The sequence below is a fragment of the Pecten maximus genome, chromosome 6 (genome assembly GCF_902652985.1).
Source record: "Pecten maximus chromosome 6, xPecMax1.1, whole genome shotgun sequence".
Taxonomy (NCBI): Eukaryota; Metazoa; Mollusca; class Bivalvia; order Pectinida; family Pectinidae; genus Pecten; species Pecten maximus.
In genome coordinates, this window is record NC_047020.1 from 33,928,231 (window position 1) to 33,948,822 (window position 20,592).

General features: G+C 36.3%; 2 protein-coding genes across 2 annotated transcripts; both read left to right on the top strand.

The window, feature by feature from the left end:
• Positions 1–8,224: 8,224 nt before the first annotated feature.
• Positions 8,225–11,609, top strand: LOC117329595. The gene has a single exon (XM_033887609.1). The coding sequence runs from the start codon at positions 8,327–8,329 to the stop codon at positions 9,854–9,856; it is 1,530 nt and encodes a 509-aa protein (XP_033743500.1). The 5' UTR covers positions 8,225–8,326; the 3' UTR covers positions 9,857–11,609.
• Positions 11,610–19,259: 7,650 nt separating this feature from the next.
• LOC117329596 lies at positions 19,260–20,592 on the top strand. Its single transcript, XM_033887610.1, has one exon. The coding sequence runs from the start codon at positions 19,272–19,274 to the stop codon at positions 19,953–19,955; it is 684 nt and encodes a 227-aa protein (XP_033743501.1). The 5' UTR covers positions 19,260–19,271; the 3' UTR covers positions 19,956–20,592.

The following is a 20,592-nucleotide window of genomic DNA, read 5'->3' on the forward strand; positions in this document are numbered from 1 at the left end:
TGCAAAAGAAAGACACAAGATCCAACCTTTCCATGCAAACTAAGGGGTTATATAAAGGAGAAAATAACGAAAATATTTAAATTGTAACGTACTGCCATGTTAGCCTTCTTAGATCATAAATATAAGTATAATTCGATTGTTTAGAGGAACCAGGAAGTATCTCAAACATGCTTAGAAGTAGAGGGTCGTATCTAAAATTGATCAATTTTTAGATTTTAATAAATTACAACTACGAGTGAGATTTTCTTATAGAATGTGTACATCATATCAATTGAAATGGTCTAATTCTGTTAAAATACTATGAGATTTAAAAGAATTAGACCATTTCCATTTATAAAAAGTGCATATTCTATAAGAAAAGCTTAGTTGGAATTGTAGTTTATCAACATCAAAACATTAATAAATTTGAGATACGGCCCTTTGAATTACTTCTAAGCACTCCAATTGTTGGAGATACGTCCCTGTTCCTCTAAACAATCGAATTATGTATTTATTTTTCAATATAGTTGCCTACTGATACCAATAGAAACCTTGTTCTGTTACATATGATATTTAAACTATGCTTTTAGCTATCAAGGGAACCATACAATCGGGGGGCCGCCATGGCCGAGTGGTTAAGGTGTACCAACACTTTATCACTAGCCCTTCACCTCTGGGATGCGAGTTCGAAACCTACGTGGGGCAGTTGCCAGGTACTGACCGTAGGCCGGTGGTTTTTATCCGGGTACTCCGGCTTTCCTCCACCTCCAAAACCTGGCACGTCCTTAAATGACCCTGGCTGTTAATAGGACGTTAAACAAAAACAAACCAAACCATACAATCTATGGTGACCTACATTTCAAATGGGTTGTGATTCGACTTGATTCTTCTTCTTCATTAAGATATTCGCGGCCATCCACTTCGATGATTTTAGTGATTGGCAAATGACTTGTCGTTGATATATCCTGGTTTCTTGTCCGAAGAAAGTGGTTTTGTAAGACATAAACGTCTTCTTTTCAAATGAGCGTAAACAAAGTCTTCAACATTAAACGCATGTATCAATATAATATCTGTCATTCTCGTCTATATTTTTCTCCATCGCCGCCAAATAATGCAAAAAACAGCAATAGATGTCTTCAACGTTTCTGTGTACTATAAAATCGTTAGGATCACCTTCATCGAATTAAGAAAACCGTGATAGTGCTAAAAAATGAAGGGAGCATTCTGTAAAATGCACCGCACACCTCGCTTGGTTGGACAACTGACGGTGTGTTCGATAACAAGCTCAATTCACATTTCGGCTTACTGGATCGACGGAAACACCCGAGTGCAGGTGTTTAAGTTAGATCCGGATGTTTAAGTTACCATACTAACTCACAGGACTAAAAACATAGATTTAAACAGTTGCTTTCATACGGAATGATTAAATTAGATATATACTAAATGTTGCTAAGATTGATATCAAATATTGCAATGTGTCTTTGAATTATTATATGGTTTTCTTCAAACATAAGATTGTATTTAGGTCATTGAATTCTGATTATACAGATTTATTCCCTGGGGACCTCGTAACGTGTTGCAAATACTGTAAAAAATTGTAGTGTTTTGTTTTTCCTTGTATTCTCAGGGGGGAATCAAATAGAAAACTTGAAAATTAAAAACAAATGTAGAAACTTTCGGTACGTTTGATAACTAATGTGAGATCATATGCTGTTTCTTTTAAGTCTTCTTGAAACATCGAATAGTTCAACGTTTTGATATAAGTATGGTGGTAGGAACGGTACATTACCACACAGCATTTCGGATCAACGTTGACAGGAGGTCTGTCACTTTACATTTACTTACCTGATGACGTAATGCATCAAACATAAAGCTATACTCAAGTACACAGGAAGAATTGGATAGTGATAACGTTAGCAGTGTTTGTGAAGTATGACGAAGGAGTTTTGACCTGACTATTCTCAGATAACACTCAACATTCACAGATGGGCAAGATGGATACATTTTATTTAAACACAACAAAAGTATGTTTTCGTTTGTACCTAGGTTTTTTTTTATCTTATCTCCATCACGTGACTATAGTATCTACATTAAAGTTAAATGTATAGAGAATAGAGTGTAAACTGGTTACTGATATCAACTACATAACTTCCGGGTTGTTCTTCAAATGTTTAACAAATATGGCGTGTTGCTGGCTGGGGCCTTTTGTGATCACCGTTCTAGGAGGACTTGTATGTAGCTGTGATGGCATGGATGTGATAATCAGCGGCTCACACGTAACATGGGAACACGCTAAAACAATGTCTGAATGTAAACTTGCCGGATTGGACAGGAACGGGGTTTTGAACATTAACGATATCACTGTTTTAAATCAGACAGGATCGGCAGAGGCTTGGATCGGTGCACACGTGAATCCGTCTCAGTGGATCAAAATTACGGGATGTTTTCAGCAAAATAGAAATTTCGTCTCAAAACATTTCCGTCTAAACATATCAAATGAACTTAATCCTGTGGAGGCCTGCTTTTGTAAATGTCTTTCGGATGTGATTGCTCTGACAAAGACCGCATGTTATTGTTTAAATGACACAACTTATGATTTGAGTACTCCCTGTTTGGGACATTTATGCGGACAACGAAACAACAGTCTGTGTGGCAGCAACAAATGTGTGTGTCGATATGAACAAGTAAGCCCAGATCCAGTTATAGATAACGATGGTGATTGTATGACAGTTCGTAAAAATAACAATAGTTATGACTTCATTTCCCAGAATTGTTCATCTAATCATCCTTTCTTGTGTAGAGACAGAAATCAAAAAGAAATTAAAGTATATTATGGGGATAAAAATAATGCCAATTGGAACCGTGCTCTTCACGTTTGTGATCACAATGGACAAGTGTTACTGGGATTAAATGATCGTAGTGATCAAATACATACCAGGGCAATACAACTACAAAACAACACTTCATATTGGATTGGTATGTTCAGGTTTAAACGTTTCTATTGGGGATATTCCAATCTTGATCAACACCAATGTGTTGCTCTGCATTACAACCCAGATCAGGCGGTATGGCGGTTACGGTTAAGAAACTGTAGTTCTCATTTACCTGTGCTTTGTGATAATTACAAAGAGAATAGACCTACTTCCTCGGCCGTATTATTTACCTCACCATCGTCACATTTGACATCTGATCTTAACACTGAAAGTTCCTTATATACAACAACGCATGGCGGTGATATTTCAAATGTTCCTAATACCGAGATTCCCATACATACAACGTCACATAGCGGAAATATTACTGCTACAGAGAGTTCGTCTGATGTTCCACTTCCTCCTATAATCGGCGCTACATCAGGAGTAATACTCATCGTACTCATCACATCGGTTTTATGTGTGATGAAACATCAACGCAAGCGACGAGACGAAGATTCTAAACATAGAAATTGTGACAATTCGTCACCTAATTATGTAAATGCTGATATTTACTATCAAAATACAATGTATTTAGTTGCATCCAGCTCTGACAACGACCAAACCGAAATTCATAATGATACTAGGGTAGACAAGTCGTGCAATACTCCCGCGAATGTTGGATTACATTATGAATCCTTAAAGAAAGGCGATCAGACCGAGAGTGATTACGACACCATCAAGGCATGATATTTTACCCGTTTATACTTTAATTGAAAATAATGATAATATCAAACAGTTTGATAAAACAAAGAGCAAACCAGCAGACGGAACATTAACAAACCAGAGATTTTGATAATTTGGCCTGAAAGAAATTATGTCATGCGTTTGTCTTTTTGCATGTTTTCACTTCCACATGAAACAATCTGAAACACGAATGCGAACCACGTCCTTTTCTTTCTTTTTTTTCTTCTTTTTTTTGAAAGAGCTTAGAAAAAAAGCTGATGAGGTTTTAAAAACATTGAACAATTCTGAACCGTAATAGAGGAGATCATGCGATCTGTCATTATGCCTTCTGCTTAACATTGTGTGCCCGATCTATATTTTGTCACGATGTTGAACATTACGTCATTCTAAGTTTGCGTTACTTTGCGTCAAATATGACGAAAAAGTACCATACCGTCGAGCATGACGAGAAACGATAAGGATTTTTATGAAACGTAGTCCATAGCACATAATGTAAAATGTGTCGGTTTAGAAATTCAACTTTGTCAAAATGTCAAACGTTAAAGCAGAAAAAGACAATTGATATCAGTTAAATACCGTCTTTCTAGATCCCTTTTTTCATTGTGTGTACTTATCAATTGATTTGTGTATTGTAACTTCAGAATAATGAAATAAAATACTTTTGTTTACTAAAGTAGATACTTGAGATAATGTAAGTGTTTTATCTAATATCATATTGATATTGACTTTGAACTACAGAGAGCTTATGAACAATCTTCAACGCTTCAAAACTATTGTCTATCAAAACGTTTCACCATTCTCTAACAGCGCACTTCCATTATTCAATTCAAACTTAACGAATCTTTTCATGTTATTGCAGTACTATTTGTCAGGAAAAGAAATCAACGATGAAAATCAATATATGGTCGTGAGGATTGTTCATTTCTTAAATGATGGAAACTTTGTCGAGTTCGGTGCCAGATTTTTGTAATATCCACGGAAACAAATTTCCTTTGCTCTTTGAAATGAGGTAGAATTCATTGAAGAGCTAATGAAAAAAAGCCTTTGCCGTGTCCTCCATTTCCTTTTTGGTATATCGATGCTTTGCTTCGTTTTAAGTAAGAAGGTATTAACAAATTAATATCGATCCTATATTCTTAATCCTGTAACGTCCGCTCTCCATAACCACGGGACGTGACATTTCTTTTGGGATGGTTGTGGTGCGATAAACATAATTCAACACAGGACATAAAGTTTACTTATATTTATTAATCCACGTGAAAATCCCGAAGGTACAATATAATCCAATGCAATTTCATCCATCTTCCATACTATCGCCGGCGCATTCACACTTAACAATTCACACACATTTAAACAAATCTAAGTCTACATATTTACATCCGAACGACACTCAAGTCCGTTTGGTCTAAAAACTACTGGAAAACTGCGTATGCAGTCTTTTTATATCCCCTGAAAGTTAATTGATATGCATTATTTGAAGATGTGGTCAATTGACCAATCCTGACCTTTAACCTGAAATATGGGCGTCTCTAAACCCTATAACGTCATTTCTAATTAAAGCTTTAGGCACTGACCACTGGTCCCACGGACCGTGTGCTACCTAATAACGACTTACTTTCAGGTGCTACCGTTTGGTTATAATTTACGTTGACAACGAATGAAGGCCGTTAACCTTAAACGGGTTAATTAACTACTAATCTAAGGGAAGCAACTCGAATAGATTTGGCTGACTATAGCGTATACATAGGCTTTCTATACTAGGTAACTTTGAACACATAACATGTAAAATTTATCCTTAAATAAAATGTACCTACTTAACTCTTAAATATCCCTAATGACATATTTTACAAGCCTATTTATTTCCTAATTCACTACAATCCTAATGGGGAACACGGGAATTTAGTTTTTTGCTTATTTATCTTTGTTGTTTTTAATGCATCCATTTGACAACATCTTTTCTTATAACGTAGAGATAGAGATAACTGACCCCATATGCAGTGTTATAATTGTGATTAGGTTACTCTTACGAGTTTGCACTTGATTTTATCCATTTGAGTGAGAAATACCGGGTTTTTCGTTGTTTTTTTTTTTTTTTTTTTTTGTATTATTATTGTTTTTTCCCTCTGCTTGTTTTCTATATCCATATTATTGATTATCCAACTATTTAATCCTGCTACCTATGGAATTTACAGGTCACGGTTGATATGATCTTCAAAGTCTTGTTCCAAATATCGAAGTCCACGTGGTGGTGTCAACTGATGCTGTAATAAAAGGATAGAGAGAAATAGTCCATTTACTTGTGGTATGAAGTTCGCCTTGTCTCATGTTGATGAATCAGAAGGTGCTTCCGGAACACCTGGTCCTATTGTCTTTGTACTATTTATAGATTGTGCGGGTTCACTTATCCTACTGAGCTTGATTCAGAAATCACTATCGGTGTCCTCTTGTTGTGTTAAAGCAAAATCCTGAATTGTGATCATTAAGTTTATTTCATTTCCGTAGAGATTATAATATTTATAAGAATCGTACAAAAACCACACAAGCTACAACCTTTCCATGCAAACTAAGGGGTTATATAAAGGGAGAAAATAACGACTATATTTAAACTATAACGTACTGCTATGTTAGCCTTCTAAGATCATAAATAGAAGTATAATTCGATTGTTTAGAGGAACCAGGACGTATCTCAAACATGGAGTGCTTAGAAGTAAAGGGTCGTATCTCATATTTATCAATTTTTAGATTTTAATAAATTACAACTACGAGTGAGATTTTCTTATAGAATGTGTACATCATATCAATTAAAATGGTCTAATTCTGTTAAAATACTGTGAGATTTAAAAGAATTAGACCATTTTCATTTATAAAAAGTACATATTCTATAAGAAAAGCTTAGTCGGAATTGTAGTTTATCAACATCAAAACATTAATAAATTTTAGATACGGCCCTTTAAATTACTTCTAAGCACTCCAATTGTTGGAGATACGTCCCTGTTCCTCTAAACAATCGAATTATGTATTTATTTTTCAATATAGTTGCCTCCTGATACCAATAGAAACCTTGTTCTGTTACATATGATATTTAAACTATGCTTTTAGATATCAAGGGAACCATACAATCGGGGGGCCGCGGTGGCCGAGTGGTTAATGTGTACCGACACTTTAATACTAGCCCTTCACCTCTGGGATGCGAGTTCGAAACCTACGTGGGGCAGTTGCCAGGTACTGACCGTAGGCCGGTGGTTTTTCTCCGGGTACTCCGGCTTTCCTTCACCTCCAAAACCTGGCACGTCCTTAAATGACCCTGGCTGTTAATAGGACGTTAAACAAAAACAAACCAAACCATACAATCTATGGTGACCTACATTTCAAATGGGTTGTGATTCGACTTGATTCTTCTTCTTCATTAAGATATTCGCGGCCATCCACTTCGATGATTTTAGTGATTGGCAAATGGCTTGTCGTTGATATATCCTGGTTTCGTGTCCGAAGAAAGTGGTTTTGTAAGACATAAACGTCTTCTTTTCAAATGAGCGTAAACAAAGTCTTCAACATTAAACGCATGTATCAATATAATATCTGTCATTCTCGTCTATATTTTTCTCCATCGCCGCCAAATAATGCAAAAAACAGCAATAGATGTCTTCAACGTTTCTGTGTACTATAAAATCGTTAGGATCACCTTCATCGAATTAAGAAAACCGTGATAGTGCTAAAAAATGAAGGGAGCATTCTGTAAAATGCACCGCACACCTCGCTTGGTTGGACAACTGACGGTGTGTTCGATAACAAGCTCAATTCACATTTCGGCTTACTGGATCGACGGAAACACCCGAGTGCAGGTGTTTAAGTTAGATCCGGATGTTTAGGTTACCATACTAACTCACAGGACTAAAAACATAGATTTAAACAGTTGCTTTCATACGGAATGATTAAATTAGATATATACTAAATGTTGCTAAGATTAATATCAAATATTGCAATGTGTCTTTGAATTATTGTATGGTTTTCTTCAAACATAAGATTGTATTTAGGTCATTGAATTCTGAGTATGCAGATTATTCCCTGGCCGGGGACCTCGTACCGTGTTGCAAATACTGTAAAAAATTGAAGTGTTTTGTTTTTCCTTGTATTCTCAGGGGGGAATCAAATAGAAAACTTGAAAATTAAAAACAAATGTAGAAACTTTCGGTACGTTTGATAATTAATGTGAGATCATATCCTGTTTCTTTTAAGCCTCTTGAAACATCGAATAATACAACATTTTGATATAAGTATGGTGGTAGGAACGGTACATTACCACACAGAATGTCGGATCTACCTTGACAGGAGGTCTGTCACTTTACATTTACTTACCTGATGACGTAATGCATCAAACGAATAGGTATACTCAAGTACACAGGAAGAATTGGAAAGTGATAACGTTAGCGCTGTTTGTGAAGTATGACGAAGGAGTTTTGACCTAACTATTCTCAGATAACACTCAACATTCACAGATGGGCAAGATGGATACATTTATCTTAAACACAACAAAAGTATGGTTTCGTTTGTACCTAGGGTTTTTTTTATCTTATCTCCATCACGTGACTATAGTATCTACATTAAAGTTAAATGTATAGAGAATAGAGTGTAAACTGGTTACTGATATCAACTACATAACTTCCGGGTTGTTCTTCAAATGTTTAACAAATATGGCGTGTTGCTGGCTGGGGCCTTTTGTGATCACCGTTCTAGGAGGACTTGTATGTAGCTGTGATGGCATGGATGTGATAATCAGCGGCTCACACGTAACATGGGAACACGCTAAAACAATGTCTGGATGTAAACTTGCCGGATTGGACAGGAACGGGGTTTTGAACATTAACGATATCACTGTTTTAAATCAGACAGGACCGGCAGGGGCTTGGATCGGTGCACACGTGAATCCGTCTCAGTGGATCAAAATTACGGGATGTTTTAAGAAAAAAAGAAATGTCTTCTCGAAACATTTCCGTCTAAACATATCAAATGAACTTAATCCTGTGGAGACCTGCTTTGGTAAATGTCTTTCGGATGTGTTTGCTTTGACAAAGTCTGGATGTTATTGTTTAAATAACACAACTGATGATACGAGTGTTCCCTGTCCGGGGCATTTATGTGGAAAACAAAACAACAGTCTGTGTGGCAGCGACACCTGTTTGTGTCGATATAAACAAGTAAGCCCAGATCCAGTTATAGATAACGATGGTGATTGTATGACAGTTCGTAAAAATAAAAGTAGTTATGACTTCATTTCCCAGGATTGTCTATCTAATCATACTTTCTTGTGTAGTGACAGAAATCAAAAAGAAATTATAATATATTATGGGAATAATAATAATGCCACTTGGAACCATGCTCTTTTCGTTTGTGATCACAATGGACAAGTGTTGCTGGGATTAAATGATCATAGTGATCAAATACATACCAGGGCAATACAACTACAAAACAACACTTCATATTGGATTGGTATGTTCAGGTTGAAACGTTTCTATTGGGGATATTCCAATCTTGATCAACACCAATGTGTTGCTCTGCATTACAACCCAGATCAGGCGGGATGGCGGTTAATGTTAAGAAACTGTAGTTCCAATTTACCTGTGCTTTGTGATAATAACAACGAGAATACACCTACTTCCTCGGCCGTATCAGCCATACATACAACGTCACATAGCGGAAATATTACTGATACAGACAGTTCGTCTGATGTTCCACTTCCTCCTATAATCGGCGCTACATCAGGAGTAATAATCATCGTACTCATCACATCAGTAGCATGTCTTATAAGACGACGCCGAAACGAAAATCCAAAACATTCTGACCGGCCCAATGACGCAAAAGAGTCACGTCATTACGTCGAAGTCGACGCTCATCACACCAACACATTGTCCTCAGATGTGTATTACAATAGTGCATGTCAAATCCAGCCCAAATTCGACCATACATACAATCATCTACATAGTGTACGTCGTGACGATGACAAGGTTGATGATTTGTACGATCACACTGGGAACCTTCGTTCGGAGTATGACTCACTAGGTAGAATTACATTTAAAGGCGAGCAGGTTGAATGTGATTATGACCACATGAAAGCTATATCGATATTTCCCGGTTCTGTTGACACTGGAAATTATGATACTGTGATACAGCTTGATAAACCCAAAGGATTTGTACCAGTAGATGACACCTATGATCATGTTTGAGATTTTAATGTCGTCATTCAAACTTTCGGTTTTTGTAAGACTCCATAAATCCTTTGTAAACCATCAAAATCTTCATGAAATTTATTGATAATCTGTATGCAAACAATGTTTTATAGAACTTTCAAAACGGATCAATATAGCATAATGGTACTCAATCAGTTTATATTTATATTCAAAATTATATACAATATCAGAAATTGATCTGGTTGGTGCGACTCCCTTTGTTATCTATACTATTTGTATAGTCCCTTCTATTTTGTTTCTGTTTTCCCTTCTGGATTTGATTTCTACACTATCGGGCTGGTCCCTAGACGGGCAAGACAGCTGTGTAATGTCCCTAGAAGGACGAAACACATTTAAGATGCCATAACATCACGGACGAGACCTAGAAGGACGAAACTGTAGTTTGATATCCCTGGTATCACTGACGAGTACTAGAAGTACGAAACCGACGTGTACTTCCCTAGCATCAATGACGAGTTCTAGAAGAACGAAACAGATGTTTGATGTCCTTAGCTTCATTGACGAGTCCTAGAAAGACGAAACACGTGTAAGATATTCCTGGCATCACTGACGAGTCCTAGTCGGATGTATGATGTCCCTAACATCGCTAGAAGGAATATAACTCACCAATGCTGACATCATACCGTTAGTCAGAGACTACTACACAGATGTATGGGGTCCTTAGCGTCACTTACTGCTCCACGAAGGACAATACAGATATATGATGCAGTTTTGTATTCATAATTTAGAAAACATATGTTTGTTACTAAATCAATATTCAAAAGTACATATGTATCATTCACCGGCCTTATATACAGCTATTCTATGTGTCACAAGTACTGCGCATACAAATGTATATGAGTCTTCGATGTTGTCAAGAATCGCTATCAAAATATGTCTAACATTGCAATCCATTTATATATAAAATGAACGAATGTCTTTGTGCTTAACAGTGTAGATGCAGACGTTACAGTCAGTAACTGTTATATAGCAAGCATATAATACATTTAGATAGATAACTGATCATTCATATGTATCTTTTATAACAAAGATTTGATACAATCTGTATAATGTTGAAACAGATGTCGTTGTCATCCTGGTTAAGTAAACCAATTGCAAAGTACCAGGCTAGACAAATCAGCTCGGTGTTTACAAATATGACCCGTCTGGTACTAAAGGCTAGTATATCATTGCTTTATTGAATTTTCATTTTATATAAATTTTATTTTATATATTAAATTGCAACTTATCTGTCGTCGCTGCAGGAGAAGACGCTTTCTCTACCGAAATGCCTGGTCGCATTCGCATTGCTACAGTTGCAAGGGTTCCCATGTAAATATGATATTTGTCATCTTTATTGATTTTAAGTTATAATATTATAACTTCTACATATCAGTGTTCTCCTTTTTTGTTTGTTTATTGATTATATATGATTCATTTACAAATATAACCCGCATGTATTTATACGTGTATGTTTCACAAATGTAAATATTGCGTCACATAGCTTTATTCAGTAGATAAGCTTACCGAAACGAAATGTAAGGCCCTCGATTTATACACACGACATTACGGTAAATAGCTTTGTCCCATAGTCATAATTATATAGATTTGATAGGAAGCCGATTGACAGAGACACCTTCAGGTATAATAGTTGAATGATATTAATATTGGGTTTAATACCTCTTGAAATAACGTATTTTTTGTATTATTGAATACATCAAAAATGTGAATAAACTGAATAATTTTCATATCATTGTTTTTTCTATTTGGTAATTCGATACTTTGATCCTTGTCGTGTTTATGACATGATGATCCTTTGAATATTACTTTAAATGTGTTTCATACGCATGTGTCAATAGTGCCTTCATCTTTCAATACGTGTATAACCTAACATTTCAGAGAAATGGTATTGCAAAATTACAAAATTTCCTTAAACTGGTCCCGTTCATGGGGACACCATCCTCTGGCCAATCTGTGTTGATAAGATGGCAAACAGCCAGTTACAACTAACCAATCAACTTCTTCCTCGATTTCCATGTACATCCTTTTGCCGATAGGGTTATGTGATATATTGATGATTAAACATACCGTATATTTCGTAATACTGTGGGATATTTATTTTCGATGTATCAGATAGCTCGTAGAAAAAAAAAGAGAAGAAGTTCAATGTATATAATCATGTACAATACAAATACTGTAAATAGCAAATGGAACAAATGGACTCAATAGATAAAGCAATCATTTTGTAAATATGAATCACTCCATTGGTGAAGGAGCTCTCCGCGTTTTACTCCTAGTGAGATGTTCCGTAAGATGAGGGATCTAAAAACACAAAACGAAAATGTATAGGTTTAACCTTTTCTAGGGGCAATTCGATTTCCTCCCACAGTTAAGACCCCTTGTGCGCATCCATCCGGGCCAAGTAAATATAACTTGCTTCGCAATTGTTCTAATTAAATAAAGTTAACATTTCAAATGTATACCTTGAATTGTAATGTAGTTTAGTAGACCCCTTGTGCGCATCCATCCGGGCCAAGTAAATATAACTTGCTTCGCAATTGTTCTAATTAAATAAAGTTAACATTTCAAAATGTATACCTTGAATTGTAATGTCAGCAAGAATGTAAATCATATGTACATGCATTAACATAATGTTCTTTAAGAGATGATTACTTCCATCAAACCTCGTTATCTCGAAGTTAGTGTGCACGTGGTCATAAAAACAATTCGAGATATCAAGAGTATTTGAAGAAACAGAGTATATTTTATATAGAATTTTAACTCGGTGACATGTTTTTGACTTCGAGTTTAAAAAGGTCTTCGAGTTATTAGAGTTCTAGATAACGAAGTGTAACTGAAAATATTTCAATGTATAATGTTATCACGTTGTCTCTGTGTACCCTTACCGTGTCAATCAAATATAATGCTATAGTTTACTTGACAGGTGACATTCGGACATTTTTCGTCTGACCAGGAAGAGAAGTGTTATCGCAGAAAACAACATCACGTGATTTATATTTGCTAGTGCACATTGCTCAATCATTATCTATTTAAAACACACACACCATCTTGATTTATTATACATTAGTTTTAAAAACGTACAGAGTCCGACACAGGCATGATGTATATTTCTGTAATTCAACTTATTTTACTGACATGGATGTTGATGATCGTCTGCTCAGGCGTGGATGTGTATGTGTCAACCACATCTCAGACATGGGAGAATGCAAGCCACGCAACCGATTGTCAACTTGCGGAGGTAAATAGAGATTTGGATTTAAATCATACACGACAGCAACAACACTTAGCCTGGGTTCGTGATAAGAAAGAGAGTGTGTGGATAAATATGACGGGTTGTTTTTATGGAACAACTGCTGCTCTTGGTCCTCCAATAAATATTCCAGTAGATGTGAAGGACCCCTTTGTTTACTGTCTGCAGCTGTGCAACTCACAACAAATTTACTTGACCCCTATGGATTGTTACAGTGGGGGCGGGGCCTCTAAAGAATGTTACTGTGGGAACAGTGATAATACAATAAGTACTTCAGAGAGGCTGGAGAGAAATTGTAGTTTTAGAGTCTCTGGTCACAATACGACTACTGTAAATAACGATACCAAATATGTTTGTGGCTACAAGAAAACCAATATCACAACAGATAATTCCGGAAACTGCATGTCAACAAGAGTTTCTAATGAAAAAATCGTCAATATCGTACAGAATTGCAATCAAAATCTGTCTGCTTTGTGCACTGATTGTAGCAATCAACATTCATATTCGCCTAATGAAAAACACGATTGGAAGGAAGCCTTAGATAAATGCAAACAGCATTCGTTCATTGGAATGGAAAACAGAAGTAAGATTAACAATCTACCGGGAGGGAATATTACGTTTTGGGTCGGGATGTTCCGCGTAGAATTATCAAAAACGATGTGTATGGCATTAAACCTAACTAACAACACGTTTATCCAACAAAACTGTTCCCGACCGTTGCAATCACTTTGTATCAACAGAACAACCACAGCTACCAGCAATAATATAAATGAGCAAACAAGTACACCGGTTTTGACTTTCACTAGCAACTGCTCAACCTCAGTTACTGGGTATAGCTCTACTTTAACAGTTCTTCAAACGCATAGGTTGTCAATAGTGCAAGGGACCGAAACGTCTTCTGTGACGTCGCCACATAGGTTACCAACTGTGCAAGGGACTGAAAGGTTTTCTGTGACGCCATCACCCCACATCACCACAATAAAGCAAACGACGACAGGCTCAAATAATCATACAATTGAGAGCACTAAAGAGTTCCCAACACTTGTGGTGGGTATTGGAGCTGGTGGAGCGGTATTGTTGGTCTTTCTGTTGGTAGTGATAATAGTTCTCTACAGAAGACGAAAACACTACAGATCCAGCAAAACAAAGAGGATTCCCTTAAATCCAATCATATAAATACTACGAACACTCAACGGATTAGTTCTTTCAGGAAAGACAATACGAATGAAAATAATGTAGGCAATATGATCTTATCCGATTTGCAGAACAATGACGCGCGAGAAAATACCGGAGAAGGAGTGTACGACCATCTCAAAGCGCATAAAAACCGGAAGTCCTCCGGGACGGCGTTCAACAACAACGCTCATGTTCATGTGACACGCATTCCGATTAAGACAAAAACTGGTTATGATGGAAGTGTATACGACAGCTTTTCTAAACACAATGAACGTGTGCTATTTTCTGGTGAAGATTATAATCATATTGAACTACATACCGACATATATGAGCATATGACCAGTTATCATAAATATAGGGTCCGAACACTACGACCATATCGGTGGTAGATAATTCACAGACGAACACAACACACTACATTCAGATTATGACAAGTTTACCCCAAAATGAGGGTCACTTTGAACAAGTTGATCAATGACAGTACAAAGGGAAAGATTGGTGATTCGGATTCAAACCACAGAAAATATACAAAGTAGACATTTCACTGAAGTACAATAACGGCCTTTTCTTAAGCAAATGAAATATCAAAGATGATGTATTTTTCGAGCTGCTGTGAAGATGAATTATTTTGGTCAGTTTGCCTCAAGACCGTGTCAGTAAACAGGGTATTTCCCCACGGCCTTTTGACATGTGCGTACTTGAATCTGTCGACTTCATGTGATCATAAAAAGCTTACCTCAAGACCGTGTTGATTCATCACTTCAATTACAATGTTTAAGATAAAGTCAAATTGTTTTGGATATCGATTTCAGGAACTATAAAGGTAATCTCAAAGGAAATAAGGGTTGTCAATATATAAAGTTTACATTTCAAAATTTGATTCTTGAATTGTAATTTCAGCGAGAATGTATATTATATGTATTTACATTTTTTTTCAAATTTCAAAGAGATGATAACTTCAGTTGAACCTCATTATCTCGATGTTAGCGTGCACATGGTCATGAAAACAATTCGAGATATCGAGATATGATAGTTGAATGATATTAACAATGGGTTTAATACCTCTTGAAAACATCAAAAGTGTGAATAAAGTGAATAATTTCATATCATTGTTCTGTTTTATTTCCACGCTTTGATCACTGTTGTGTTTATGACATGATGATCCTTTGAATATTACTTTAAATGTGTTTCATACGCATGTGTCAATATTGCCTTCATCTTTCAATACGTGTATAACCTAACATTTCAGAGAAATGTTATTACAAAATCAAAATTACAAAAATAGTAAATAACAAAATTTCAAAATAACAAAAGTTGGTAGCCAAACTGTGTTGATAAGATGGCAAACAGCCGGTTACAACTAACCAATCAACTTCTTCCTCGATTTAAATACATCCTTTTGGCGATAGTGTTGTGTGATATATAGATGATTAAACATACCGTATATTTCGTAATAATTGAGGGATATTTATTTTCGATAAATGTATCAGATAGCTCGTAGAGAAAAAGAGAAGAAGTTCAATGTATATAATCATGTACAATACAAATACTGTAAATATCAAATGGAACAAATGGACTCAATATGTATAGCCGCAATTTTGTAAATATAAAGCACTCCATTGGGGAAGGAGCTCTCCGCGTTAACTCCTAGCGAGGTGCTCCTTAACATGAAGGATCTACTAAGACAAAACGAAAATACAAAAACATGTATATAGGTTTTCTCGGGGCAACCCGATTTCTTCCCACAGTTAGACCCCTTGCGCGCTTCCATCCGGGCCAAGTGAATATAACTTGCTTCGCAATTGTTCTAATTAAATAAAGTTTACATTTCAAAATGTATACCTTGAATTGTAATGTCAGGAAGAATGTAAATCATATGTACATGTATTAACATTATGTTCTTTTTTTAAAAAGATGATAACTTCCATCGAACCTCGTTATCTCGAAGTTAGCGTGCACGGGGTCATGAAAACAATTCGAGATATCGAGAGTATTCGAGGTAATAGAGTATATTTTATATAGAATTTTAACTTTCAGAGTTTTTTTTTTTACTTCGAGTAAAAACGGTCGTCGAATTATTAGAGTTCTAGATATCGAAGTGTGACTGACAATCTTTCAATGTTAATGTTAGGTTTCAATACGTTATCTCTATATATCACTACCGTGTAAATCATTTAAATACTGCGTCATGTACATAGATTTATTTAGTAGATAAGCTTAACGAAACGAAATGTAAGGCCCTCGATTTATAAACACGACATTACGGTAAATAACTTTGTTATAGTAGAGATATTTCCCATAGTCATAATTATATAGATTTGATAGGAAGCCGATTGACAGAGACAACTTAGGTATGATAGTTGAATGATATTAACATTGGGTTGATATTAGTAGTTCTTGAAAGCATCAAAAATGTGAATAAACTGATTAATTTTCATATCAATGTTATTTTATTTGGTAATTCGATACTTTGATCTTTGTCGTATTTATGACATGATGATCCTTTGAATATTACTTTAAATGTGTTCCATACGCATGCGTCAATACTGCCTTCGTCTTTAAATACGTGTATAACCTAACATTTCAGAGAAATGGTATTACAAAATCAAAATTACAAAAATAGTAAATAACAAAATTTCCTTAAACTGGTCCCGTTCATGGGGACACCATCCTCTGGCCAATCTGTTTTGATAAGATGGCAAACAGCCAGTTACAACTAACCAATCAACTTTTTCCTCGATTTAAATACATCCTTTTGGCGATAGGGTCGTGTGATATATAGATGATTAAACATATCGTAATTTTAGTAATAATTGTGGGATATTTATTTTCGATAAATGTAAAACATACTGTAGCTCCTAGAAAACAAAGAGAAGAAGCTTAATGTATTTAATCATGGACAATTCAAATGCTGTAAATAGCAAATGGAACAAATGGACTCAATAGATATAGCCGCCATTTTGTAAATATGAGGCACTCCATTGGGAAAGGAGCTCTCCACGTTTTACTCGTAGTGAAGTGCTTCTTAAGATGAGGGATCTAAAAAGACAAAACGAAAATTTATAGGTTTAAACTTTTCTAGGGGAAATCCGATTTCCTCCAACAGTAAGACCTCTTGTGCGCATCCATCCGGGCCAAGTAAATATAACTTGCTTCGCAATTGTTCTAATTAAATAAAGTTAACATTTCAAAATGTATACATTGAATTGTAATGTCAGCAAGAATGTAAATCATATGTACATGCATTAACATAATATTCTTTAATAGATGATTACTTCCATCAAACCTCGTTATCTCGAAGTTAGTGTGCACGTGGTCATAAAAACAATTCGGGATATCAAGAGTATTTGAAGAAATAGAGTATATTTTATATAAAATTTTAACTCGGTGACATGTTTTTGACTTCGAGTTTAAAAAGGTCTTCGAGTTATTAGAGTTCTAGATAACGAAGCGTAACTGAAATTTTTTCACTGTATAATGTTATCACGTTGTCTGTGTATCCTTACCGTGTAAATCAAATATAATGCTGTAGTTTACTTGACAGGTGACATTCCGACATTTTCCCTCTGACCAGGAAGAGAAGTGTTATCGCAGAAAACAACATCACGTGATTTATATTTGCTAGTGCACATTGCTCAACGTTATCTACTTAAAACACACACACCATCTTGATTGATTATACATTAGTTTTAAAAACGTCCACAGTCCGACACAGGCATGATGTATACTTCTGTAATTCAACTTATTTTACTGACATGGATGTTGATGATCGTCTGCTCAGGCGTGGATGTGTATGTGTCAACCACATCTCAGACATGGGAGAATGCAGACCATGCAACCGATTGTCAACTCGCGGAGGTAAATAGAGATTTGGATTTAAATCACACACGACAGCAACAACATTTAGCCTGGGTTCGTTATAAGAAAGAGAGTGTGTGGATAAATATGACGGGTTGTTTTTATGGAACAACTGCTGCTCTTGGTCTTCCAAGAAATATTTCAGTAAATGTGAAGGATCCCGTTGTTTACTGTCTGCAGCAGTGCAACTCACAACAAATTTACTTGACCCCTATGGATTGTTACAGTGGGGGCGGGGCCTCTAAAGAATGTTACTGTGGGAACAGTGATAATACAAAAGGTACTTCAGAGAGGCTGGAGAGAAATTGTAGTTTTAGAGTCTCTGGTCACAATACGACTACTGTAAATAACGATACCAAATATGTTTGTGGCTACAAGAAAACCAATATCACAACAGATAATTCCGGAAACTGCATGTCAACAAGAGTTTCCAATGAAAAAATCGTCAATATCGTACAGAATTGCAATCAAAATCTGTCTGCTTTGTGCACTGATTGTAGCAATCAACATTCATATTCGCCTAATGAAAAACGCGATTGGAAGGAAGCCTTAGATAAATGCAAACAGCATTCGTTCATTGGAGTCGAAAACAGAAGTGAGATTAACAATCTACAGGGAGGGAATATTACGTTTTGGGTCGGGATGTTCCGCGTAGAATTATCAAAAACGAGGTGTATGGCGTTAAACCTAACTAACAACACGTTTATCAAACAAAACTGTTCCCGACCGTTGCAATCACTTTGTATCAACAGAACAACCCGAGCTTCCAGCAATAATATAAATGAGCAAACAAGTACACCGGTTTTGACTTTCACTAGGAACTGCTCAACCTCAGTTACTGGGTATCGCTCTAATTTAACAGTTCTACAAACGCAATGGTTATCAACAGTGCAAGGGACCGAAACGTATTCTGTGACGTCATCACAAAGGTTATCAACTGTGCAAGGAACCGAAACGTCTTCTGTGACGTCGTCACAAAGGTTGTCAACAGTGCAATGGATCGAACCATCTTCTTTGACATCATCGCATAGGTTGTCAACAGTGCAAGGGGCCGAAACGTCTTCTGTGACGTCGCCACCTAGGTTACCAACTATGCAAGGGACTCAAATGTTTTCTGTGACGTCATCACCCCACATCACCACAAAACAGCAAACGACGACTAGCTCAAATAATCATACAATTGAGAGCACTAAAGAGTTCCCAACACTTGTGGTGGGTATTGGAGCTGGTGGAGCGGTATTGTTTGTCTTTGTGTTGGTAGTGATAATAGTTATCTACAGAAGACGAAAACTCTACAGATCCAGCAAAACAAAGAGGGATTCTCTTAAATCAACTGATAGAAATGCTACAAACACTCAACGGATTAGTTCTTTCACGATAGACAATACGAATGAAAATAATGTAGGCAATATGATCTTATCCGAATTGCAGAACAATGACGAGCGAGAGAATACCGGAGAAGGAGTGTACGACCATCTCAAAACGCATAAAAACCGGAAGTCCTCCGGGACGGCGTTCACCGACAACGCTTATGACCATGTGACCCGCAATCCGATTAAGACAAAAACTGGTCATGATGGAAGTGTATACGACAGCTTTTCTAAGCACGATGAACGTGAAGTTTCTGGTGAAGATTATGATCATTTTGTACCCCAAACCGACATATATGACCATATGAGACCAGTTACCATAGATATAGGGTTCGAAGACTACGACCATATCGGAGGTAGATTGTTCACAGACCAACACAATTCACCATATTCAAATTATGGCAATTTTAACCCAAAATGAGGGTCACGTCGAACAAGTTGATCAATGACAGTGCAAAGGGAAAGATTGGTGATTCGGATTCAAACCACAGAAAATATACAAAGTAGACATTTCACTGAAGTACAATAACGGCCTTTTCTTAAGCAAATGAAATATTAAAAATGATGAATTTGTCGAGCTCCTGTGAAGATCAATTATTTTGGTCAGTTTGCCTCAAGACCTTGTTAATGCATCGGGCATTCCAACCACGGAGAAGATAGAGGGTATTACCCCCCACGGCTTTTTGTCATGTACGTACTTGAATCAATGCAATACTAAGGATGATGCTTGCTTTTGTCGACTTCATGTGATGATTCATCATAAAAAGCTTGTCTCGAGACCATGTTAATTCATTACATCATCAACAATGTTTAAGATAACGTCGAATTGTTTAGGATATCGATTCCGAGAACTCTAAAGGTAACCTCAAATGAAATAAATACAACTGAGAATACATTAATTTATTTCTGAACACAAATTGTCTGCAATGGAGCTGGTCCCATCAACCGGTCCTTGTGCTAAAGCTGTTTGTCTGGTAACGATCAATTCAAAGTTTTGAATTTTTACTAAACTTTATTATAATACTTTCAGTAGACGTTGACATTGCTATTGTTATAAT